Raw genomic sequence first — 10,907 nt, forward strand, 5'->3', positions numbered from 1 at the left:
AGGTAAAATTCCATTTTGAAAAGGGACTGGTGAGAACATGGTCATGGAGTCAGGGTGGAGAGGTGAGGAGAATTGTCTGGATACTGTACTGATTTTATTTGCCTTCAAGGATGATCTCCAGTGTCACTGTTGCTCAGCTGCCAAGTGTCCCTGAGCCATTCAAGGAACACTGTTACATCCAGAGAAACTAGTTCATGGGCAGCAGGTCACAGTACGCCCTCACACAGGAACTCCAGGGAGAAATAACAGAGACACACCGGAGGCAGAGAGCCTTGTGGCCCTTTCCCTGGGGAAGGAGCCCTCTGCCAAAGACAGCAGACTAAAGGCAGCTGAGCCACCGCCCAGCACCCACCTCCACCTCCGTACCAAGAGAAGAGAGTCCTAGGAGTTGTCTCTGGAAGCTGGTGCCCTGCACTGTCCCTGTCCCGATCCTCCAGGCTCCTCTCCTAAAAAGCTTCTGAGCACACGTTTCGCTCAGGAAGGCTCAACTTACTCCCAGTTCCCTCTAAGAGCCTCACAGGGTCTTCTGTGGGTGTAACAGCCAGGTGGCTCCCACTAGGCAACCAGAGAAACTGCAAACTCCGTTTAGGGCAGAACATTAGGCAAGCCAGCTAGCTCTCCCTTCCATATTTTCCTCATCTATGAGAGAGTAGGAACAGCCCTGTCCCATGTATTTCCACAAGCGCTACATAGGATGGACCACAGCCTACAAAGAACCTGACATTATTATTACTGGGCTTTGCTATTTTTATTACACACCACGGTGCTTCATAACGTAAGCCAGCAAAATACTAAATATGCTTCAAAAGCGGGCTCGCAGCCTGCTGAGGGTGGCTGCATGAAAGCCAGTTAAAAACCCATGTGTCAGCCTGAATTAGGATCTGCTGGATCAGAGCTGCCCAGTGACAAGCCGGAAAAAAAAAAAAATCGTTACACTTTGAACAAATCCCGAGGCAATGCCCGGGACACAGAGCCAGGCTGGTTCCTGACTCTGTCTGTAATCCACGGCTCACCCTGGCTTGGCCCAGGCGATGTACCCGACATTCATCATCACTTCCACAGTTCTCACACTTAACCGGCGCAGGTGGTTGACCACACAAGCCACTGGCAGAGCGGAGCTGCTTTAGAGGCCTTGGCGGGGTTAAAGTCCCGCGGAGGACCCCCGGAGAGGGGACGGGGTGGTGCCCGGAGGCGGCGGCCGCAAAGGACCCGGACTCACCTACGATGATGCCACAGGCGCTGACCAATCCGATCTCTTTCTTCAGGGCTACTCCGCCCCCTCCCGAGGCAGCCTCGGCCTCGAGGCTTGTGTCGGATCTGAGCTCACCCGGGTGGCTCTTCGCGGGGTTGTTTCGGTGTCGGGCTCCCTTTTCCATCTCTCTCCGTTGGGCTTCCGACCTCCAGAAGCTTAAAAAAAGAACTGTCTCTTTCCAAACGCCCGTGCGTGTCAAGGTGTAGATAGGTGGGGAAAACAGAGTTTCCAATTAGAACGCCCTTTTCAGAGAGAGAGAGAGAGAGGAGAGGAGAGCGCTCCTACCCTCTAAAAGTGACAGCAGTCGAGGGAGACCTGTAAAATATTCCCACTCGGTACCGACACGTGTCACTCCTGCTCACACACAAGGGTGAGGACAGGAACATATATATATATATAGAGAGAGAGATTTAAATACAAAAATAAAACTGTACCAGCGACTCCAGCTGGAATTCTCGGGAAGGGGTTGTCTCCAGAAGCCCGGGACGGCTGTGCTCGGGGCACCGGGCGGCGGCTCGCTCTGGCCAGGGTTTCCCTGCAGCCCTCCTGATAAAACGTTGATCTCCTTCACCTTCCCCCGGGCTGTCTCCTGCGACGAGGGGAAAAGTAGTTCTCGCGGGCCGAAGGGGCGGAGGAGGAGCTCAGGTACTTTCTCCTTGCTCGCCGGCCCCGGGCCGGGCGTCCACCTGCTGCGGCCGCCCCTTCTCGCCCCTCTCCGGCCGAGCTCCGAGCTCACACCGCAGACCGCTCCATCGCCCGGTGCCGCTGAGTGGCTGCTGCGCTCGCGAATGTGCTTCCCTCCCGGCCGCGGCGTTTATGTGCGGGCCGAGGCTCCGCCCCCACCTCCTCCGCTGCTCGCCATCCTCAGCCGCATCGCCTCCCTCCTCTTCTATTTAAATGTTAGTTCCCCCCCCACCCCCCGAAGGTCACCGAGGAAAGAGCTTAAACCTCCCCCCCCCTCTCTTTTTTTCTTTTTTTCCTCAGTGGAAGCGAAGGAAGGGTCGGCCGCGGCGGAGAAGCCACCGGCCACGGCTGTATCTGTTTGTGAGCACACTGCAGGGGCACAGTTTTGCAGGCTTTTAACGCCTTCAAGAAATAAACTGGCCAGGGTACTAAAATGTTCGGGTGCGGATCATTTGAGGACAAGGTCGATCAGGCCTCCGGGATATCAACATAAAGCTGTTTCCCTGAAACTAGGGGGAGGTTTGGTGAAGGCAGTGTGGAAGGATTTGAGGCGGAAAGCGGTTCCCTTAGGGACGGACCATCGTGAAAGGTAAATAAAATCAAGAAGATGAAGTGGTTGCAACGGTCGTCCGAAGCAGGGTAAGAAGGACTCTGGCCTGGTTCCGTGACTCCTAATGTCTTAGCCACTCTTCGAACAGTCGAACTTTAGTTAGGAGGTGTGTGAGCCCCTCGCTGACCCCTCGCAGGTCTGTTGGTGGTTAAGAGATGAGCAACCTTTGAGCATATTGACATTTTGACATTTTGACTCCGCTTCCCTGAAGAATTTAAGTCAAAACTGTTGCTTCACTTCAAGAGCAGTGTGTATTTCTAACTCTAAAGCACTTTGGGAAAACAACATAAAACAGTACTACAGACAACGTTGAAAAGATTTGTTTGTTTGTTTTTGTTTTTGGGTTTCTCTGTGTAGCGTTAACTGCCCCGGACTCGCTTTGTAACCAGGCTGGCCTGGAACCCACAGAGATCTGCCTGCTTCTGCCTCACCGAGTGCTGAGATTTTTTAAACATATTATACAAAATGATTTGATTTTTAAATAAGCCTTTAAACAAACAACAACAACAACAAAATTCCAAAGGACAGGGTGGCATACACCTTTAATCCCAGCACTTGGATGCAGAGGCAGAATGATCTGAGTTCTAGGCCAGCCAGAGCTACATAGTGAGATAGCATGTCAATAAAACAAACAAAACTCCCTAGTCTGACCACTGACTACACTAATTTGGCTTATTCTTTGGGAAATGTCCTAAAACACCTGGGCTTTCCAAGAAAATGAGAAACTTAAATCCTTTAAAAAACGGGGTTGGCTAAGCTATCTAGAACAGCTTTTCCTGAAGGGACAAAGTCCGGATCAACAGGTTCCTTTCCCATCTGCCCCTTGATCGCCCAACTCAGCAAGTATCAAGAGGTTTCAAAGGTTGAGATCTCAACCCCATCTCCTTCTGTTGGTTCAAGATATAGCAGATTGAAGGCCTCAGGAAAAAAAAAAGTGGGGGAAAATGGGGGTGGGAGCATGTAAATCATTTTCAACAAAAAGAACAGACAAGCTTTGGAATATATAGCACAAAACTCTGTGGGAGGGAGCAAGGAACAAGTCAGGGGAAAATGAAGAAGCTGTGAATTGCCTCTGGCCTTTCTTGACAAGCTTAGAAAGCATTAAGGGAAGATTTGATGAATTCATTATTGAGCAATTCAACTTGAAGACTTCTGTTCAGATTTCAACATCAAGGGATAAAACCTCTCTGCTTCTCACATGTGAGTTCTTTCCGTAATATTTTGTAGCTTCACTTTAAATGGTGTAGGCTCAGTATGGGATTAAAACAAGCATGTGATGAATTTGTGATCTCTCCAGAAATGAGTGTGAATGACCAGCAGTGTGTAAGCTTCAGTCCTCTCAATTTATGAATCTGGAAAATAAAGAAAATGATATGTTTTATAAATCTTAAACCAAACAGATTTTGAGCTACAGTGTAGCACCAAAACAGAAAGGGAGGCTTGTGATAAACTGATATTTCCATTTCTTTAGTACTTGAAATTTATGAGTGGCTTGCAGCTGTTTATTGAAATATGAAAGCTAGAAAAGGAAACTTCCTCCTTCAGAGAGACCTTTAATTTTATATTATATGTCTCTAGGCTGGTGACATTTTTTGTGGCATAAATGCTGCAGGTGTCAAAAAGTCATACAACTAGTCCTGAACACAAGAAAAAAAAAAGAAGTCTTGGTGTAATATGTTGAGAAAAAAAAATTTGTGAAAAATATTAAAATTAAATTTCTTACATTTTGATTACTATAGCTCTGGTCCACATTTACCTTTGTATTTTTTACTTTACTCTTTGTGTTTAAACAGTGCTTTATGGCTTTTCTGAATAATGTCTCATTTCCCCCTCCCCATTAATTTTTTGAGACAGGGTCTCTCCATGACTAGCTTGGAACTCACTATATAGCATAGGTAAGACTGGTCTTGAACTCATAGCGACCTGTCTGCTTCTGCACCCCAAGTGCTGGGATTAAAGGTGCACAGCCCCAAGTCTGGCTGACAAAACCAATTTTTGTTTTCTTGGTGTTTTTATTTGTTTTAGACAGAATCTCACTATGTAGCCCATGGCTGGCCTAGAACTTGTTCTATAGAGCAAGTTGGCTGGGATTAAAGGAATGTGCAACCAAGCCCAGCTAAACCCAGTTGTTCTTAAATATTTATTATCCTGTTGCTGAAGGTCAAACACAGAGCCTTGCTAGACAAGGCTGTTCCACTGAGCCAACCCCTCCCCGTAACTTGTATTTTAAGGATTTTAAAATCCTAGGCTAAGGCTCAAAGAAGTGTCTTATTAGAACAAACACCGGGTCCGATCAGGGGCAACTGGGTTGTCCCTGGTTTCCACCGAGCTGCCTCAGGCTATGTCGGCGTCTCAACTCCCTTCGCTTGGAGAGAAATGGACTGTTTTATGATCAGGATCTTCTCGTGTTTTGTCGCTGGTCGTTTGGGATACGGTTGTGTTTTGTAGCCCAGGCTGGCCTCGGGGTCATCTGGCCTCAGGACCCTGTGTGTTGTAAGGAGGAAGGACGTTTGTTGGGCAGGTGGTTTTCTGAATACTTGTGATCCTGGGAAGAGAAAGGCTGTGTGTGGCTGACACCTACTGCACGAGAGAGGCGATGGCAGGGGGACATGCTACTGCAACAGGTAGACACACTCGCACACGTGGGCTTCTTTTTTTCCATATATATTTTTTTAACCAGTCCTTTGGGAAACAACTGGTAAAAAAAAAAAAGTGTTAGTTCAAAAGAACAGAGCATGAAACCAAGCCACTCTATTTCTGGCTTTGTTTGTTTCTGGATGTTACAGCACTTTATTCTGGCTCACTGTAAGGGAGCTGTGACATCTGAGGTCACTAATGAGGGACCTGACGGCTTCCGCTGAGCCAGTTCATAGCCCTTGCTGTGCGCCTTTCTTACACAGGGCTGTCAAAAAGCCAGAGGGAACCCTTCTTCAAAGTGAAGCCCACAGAGTAGGCATGACAGCTCGTGCCTATAAACCTAACACGCAGGAGGCCGAAACAGAATTGCTGTGAGTTCAGGACGATCTGCCTGCAGTGTAAAACCTTCTCAAAGAGCATAAATAATTACGTAAGTAAATAAAATTAAACCCATGACTAGGCATGCCATAGGAGCATGGGTGTCTCAGCACTGGAGAAGATACAGCTGGGGGATCATGAGGCCTAGGCTACAAAATGTGTTAAGTCAAGCCTAGGATACACATCAAAAACCCTGTCTCCAAAATCAAGCAAGCAAACAAAACAAAACAAGACTGGAGAGATAGCTCAGCAGTTAACAGTACTTGCTGCCCTTGCAGAGACCACAGGCTCAGTTCCTAGCACTGTGTGGCAGGTCAGCAGCACCTATAACTCCATTTCCAGGGGATACAACGCAGGCAAAACACCCATACACATAGAATAAAAATCATTTTTTTAAAGCATACACATCTCCCCAGGTGTGGTGAACAGCACCCTGGAGGTAAGGCAGAAGAAATGGCATCTCCAGGCCAGCGTGGGCTACAGGGTGAACCCTGTTCCCAAAGACAAGGACACAGTTTGCAATTCAGCCCTAGGGCATCTGCCTACCATTTGCAAAGCCCTAAACTTGACCTGCAGAATCACAAAACAAAACAAAATCATTGTAGAGATAAGGCTCTTTATCTTAGGCAAACACAATAAAACTTCTATCCAGTTGTGGTAGAAGTATCTATATTTAAGTACTCAGGACTAGAGTCGCCTAAATCCTTAGAAGGACATAGGGCCCCGTGACAGACTGGGTGCAGTAGAGGAGTCTAGGAGACATGGCCTGCAGCAGGGAACCTGCTGTGTTTCTTTCCCACCAGAGAGGGGCTGGTTTTTGGAATCCGGCCAAGTGCAGCAGACAGAGGGATAATTTTCTGGAATTTTTGTCTCAGAGCAAGGGCTCGTCTACTCCACAAGGGCAGGAATGAATTACCCATCGTGGCAACACAAAGGCGTTCTCAGGACCGCTTAAACTTCGGAAGAGGCAACTCCCTTTGAATGTGGTGTCATGCCTAGGAGGCAGAGGGGGACTGCCAAGGGCCTAGCCAAACGTCAGAACCTCTTCATTTCCCATTTCACCTTTCTTACTAGCTGGCATTTGCCTTTTCTTTTTACAATTTTTCCTCTTAATTTTCATCTGTTTTCCCTCAGTAAGTAACCTCGGTGAGGTTTCTAGAACTATTGCCTCAGAGAGTTACCAGCTAGCTGACTGTAGACCTTAAATCTTATTCTTTAATTAATTCATTTCTTTTTTGGGTTTTAATCTTTTTTTTTTTTTTTTTTTTTTTTTTTTACATTTACTGATTCTTTTTCGTGGGGTGTGTAGAAGTCAGAGGACAACTTGCTAGAGTCTGTTCTCTTTTTCCACCATGTGGGTTGCAGGGATCAAACTCAGGCTGTTTAGCTTGTTGGCAAGACCCTTTGCTGGCTGAGCCATCTCACTGACTCAATTTCTTTATTCAGAAATAAACATTTTAAAAGACTTTTTGATTTTATGTGCATGAGTGTTTTGTCTGCCCACACGTCTGTGCCCCACATGCATACAGTGCCCACGGAGGCCAGATGTGGGCAGCGTTTCCCCTGGAAGTGGAGATACAGGGGGTTGTGAGCTGCCGCATGAGTGCTGGCTACTGAGCCTGCATCCTGTGAGTGCTGGGAATAGAACCCCGGTCCTCTGTAAGTGCTCCTAACCTCCAAGCCATCTCTCCAGGCCAAGACTTGTGTTTTCAGACAATTTTCCTCAAGGCAAAGGCTTACTTTCCTTTCCGTTGTAATCAAACTAGCAACCAGGGTGTTTGCCGTTCAAGAAGTATGGTTGACTGAGCGTCTAGGCTGAGACAACACACCGAGCTCCCAGGATGATAACAATTTAGGAAAGCAAGCCTCACTTTCCTGTGTTGTAAGAACTTTTTGTGGTGGTTTCTCGTCTGTGTGTTCACACATGTACAGGGAGCATGTGTGTCCAGTGCGTGTGTGTGTGTGTGTGTTGTTTCCAGTGCTGGGGCTTGATCTAGGGCCTTAGGAACGCTCAGCAAACTATGTGCTACTAAACTACAAGCCTAGTGTTTTTTGTTTGTTTTGTTTTACTTTTTGGACACAGTGTCTTCAAACTCATGGTTTTTCTGCCTCAGCCTAAGTGCTGGGATCACAGACCAGGGGTGTGGCATGCATAACACTGAGGAAAGGCTCTGGAAAGCTGCAGGGATGTAAAGGTTGTATATGAGCGCCCCGATTCCCACTGTTACCTGTCCTCAGCAAAGAAAACTTGAGTGATATACAATGCTCCGAGAGTGCCCATACACTCACAACCCTTTTCTGTAGCAGTATGCTGTAATTGTTCCATTTTATTACCAGCTGTTAATTTGCTCACTACGTCTAATTTACACATTAACCTTATCTTATGGATGTATAAAAAAAATCACAGTATGTCTTGGGTCCGGTATTATCTGTGGTTTCAGACGTCCATGGGGAGGGGGGTCTGCAGATACACTCCTTGCGGATAAGGAGAAACAGCTGTATATAGAAAGAATCATGAATCAGAATGATAATGTCCTTCACGACAGAAAACTAAATGTTTGAATAGAGCAATGCCTGCCTACAAAATTCTGGAAGAAAATAAGTTTGTTTTCCTGAGACAGGCTGGCCTCAAACTTGCATGATCCCTGACTTACGGGATTACGTGTATGCTGCCACATCCAGTTAGGAAAATAACCTTCAATTTAGAAAACTATACATAGCTAGCTGGGCCCGGTGAGATGGTTGAGTGTATGAAAGCGCTTGTCACACAAGCCTGATGGCTGGAGTTAAAATCCCTGAAAACCACAGCGGAAGGAGAAACGATTCTTGAAAGTTGTCCTCTGTCCTCCACACTTGTGGCATGGTGACTCCCCCAGTGAGTGGATGAATGTGAAAAATAGAAAACAGGGAGCTGGAGACATGGCTCAGTGGTTAAGAGCACTGGAAGCTCTTCCAGAGGATCAGGGTTCAAGTTCCATGGCAGATCACAGCTGTCTGCCACTTCCGTTCCAGGGGATCGGACACCCTCACACAGACATGTACGCAGGAAAGACATCCATGCACGTGAAAACAAAAAACAATCTTTAATAAGTAGAGACATGCATTGTTTCTGAGCACGCATAGAATATTTATAAATAATTCCAGTCACTGGGTCACATGACAGTACATTGTACATCTCTGTGTTCTGCCGACTGAGGTCTGTGCCTGCTAAGCCTGTGTTCCATCACTGTGACACACTCCTTAAACATTTCAAGACTTGAGAACACAAACTAACCACAGGTTTTTTTGGGTCATGGTACAGTTATGGTGGAAATAAAATATTTTTAAAAAGGTTATAAGAAACATTGGGAAAACTGAACGACGAACTAGATAGTCACTAAGTTAGTAATGAAACATCGAGAAGTTAACTGACAATGAAAGTATGCACTAAAACCTCACAAGATGCAGCTAAATTAGCCTTTGAGACAAATGTAAAGGATGGCCTTGCCACCATGGACCATAGTCCTCTGGAACCACAAGCTCAAATAAACTCTTGTATAAGAGGTTTGGGTCAAGGTGTTTTATCAAAGCAACAGTAACTATCCTCTCCCCTCCCCTTTCATTTTCCTTTTTTTTCTCTCCCCTTTTCTGTTCTCCCCTCCTCTTTCTTGCCTTCTCCTCCCCGCCTTTTCTTTTCCCACCATGCTGGATGTTGAACCTAGAGACCTGTGCATGCTTGGCACATGTCTTCCACAGTGAGTTCTGTTCTTGGTTATTTTTTGGACAAAAGACGCCAATCATTTGACCTACTTCCTCATTTGTAACAAAGTTGCTGTCCGTCCCATCTGCTCCCTCCCCAGACCCCTCTTCTTATTCCTGACTCTGGATTGAGAACCCCAGTGTTGAACGGCACAAGCATTGCCGACATCCAGGCTCATTTGTATCACAGTCAGCTCTCTGTGAAGGGGCCACACCGGCCTCTCTGCAGTTCTCAGATGCTTCTGCCAAGGGCTTCAAGGCTGAAGGTTCCCTCTGTCCGAAGGTTTTTCTCTCCTCTTAGCCTAGTTCTCTGGTATTTGTCCTTCTGATATGATGCAAGTGTTGCTTCCTCAGACCATACCCCCCTCCATTCCTGGCCATTGATTGTAATCTTTGCTTTAGGATAGTCACCTGCATTCATACAGTATAATATCGTATAATATATGATATAATCACATAATATAGTATACACATATACAGCACCATCTCACTAACTACAGTGATCATATGATTAACAATGACCCCACCAAGAAGAAGGCATGAATGCAAGAATGATGGGTTCATTTAAGTCCCCATAGTTGCAAAGGGTCTGGGACAAATGTTGCTGAATGAGGGGCTGAAGGTGGCTCAGTGGTTAAGAGCACTTGCTGCTCTTGTAGAGGACCTTAGCTCAGTTCCAGCACCTACATGGTGGCTCACAGCTACCCTGATTTCAGTTCCAGGGGATCCAATGCCCTCTTCTGGCCTCCATGAGCATGGCGTACATACATACAGGCTAGCAAACACTCATAATTAAACACAAAATAATTAAATCTAAAAGCAAAGTTGCTGAATGAATGAATGAATGAATGAGTTTGGTAGGTGGTAATGCTTGCTAGACAATTGGATGAATGAATCCATAGCCCAAAAGAAAGACAAAGGCTAAAACTCAGATTTGACAGTTATTAGCACATAAGTGGTAGTAGATATTATTATGCACGAAATGGGCTTAGAGTGAAAACACAGGATCTACCACAGAGCCCAGACACTCAAGCTGTGTCAGTAAGGTACCTGTTCCTATATATAAAATACCCGGAAGAGCCAACGTCAAGGAGCCAGGCTGTATTTCCATGGTGGGATGCGGTGGTGGAGCAGAGCTTCCTACTTTATGGATTCTGGGAAGGGGTGGGGTCAGAGTTCCAATACTCTCTTCAATGACAACCCCTACCCCTGCCCAGGGATCTAAATTCCGTCCACTAGGCTCCATCTCCTAGAGGGATATCCCCTACCAATAGTGCCACAGGCTAGGAGTAACTTCAAGGGCCCCTCAAGAGCAAAAGTATAGCCCCAGTCATTGAGTCAAAAACCACTTTCCTAACTGGGTTCAGTGGTGCAATTCTGTAATCCCAGCACTCAGGCAAAGGCAGAGGCAGAAAGGCAGAGGCAGGGGGATCTCTGAGATCGAGGCCAGCCTGGGTTACAAAGCGAGTCCAGGACAGCCAAGGCTACACAGACAAACCCTATCTTGAAAAACTAATGAAAGAAAGAAAGAAAGAAAGAAAGAAAGAAAGAAAGAAAGAAAGAGAAAAAGAAAGACAACAACAAAGCACATTCATATTAGGTGTGGTG

At 46.4% G+C, this 10,907-nt stretch overlaps 1 protein-coding gene across 2 annotated transcripts in view; it reads right to left on the bottom strand.

Annotated features, from left to right (window-relative positions):
• Slc7a8 (solute carrier family 7 member 8) overlaps positions 1-2,026 on the bottom strand; it is a 54,386-nt gene extending 52,360 nt beyond the window's left edge. Inside the window, exons 1-2 of one of the 2 annotated variants that reach the window (XM_055615823.1) lie at positions 1,687-2,026; positions 1,220-1,407 (exon numbers count right to left, since the gene is read on the bottom strand). In XM_055615823.1, the coding sequence (XP_055471798.1) occupies positions 1,220-1,376 (157 nt within the window). In that variant the 5' untranslated portion in view covers positions 1,377-1,407; positions 1,687-2,026. Of the gene's footprint in view, positions 1-1,219; positions 1,427-1,686 lie in introns of both variants that reach the window. The other variant, XM_055615829.1, reaches the window with a different exon arrangement.
• Positions 2,027-10,907: the final 8,881 nt, after the last annotated feature.

The sequence above is a fragment of the Psammomys obesus genome, unplaced genomic scaffold (genome assembly GCF_907164565.1).
Source record: "Psammomys obesus unplaced genomic scaffold, mPsaObe1.curated_primary_1811, whole genome shotgun sequence".
NCBI lineage: Eukaryota > Metazoa > Chordata > Mammalia > Rodentia > Muridae > Psammomys > Psammomys obesus.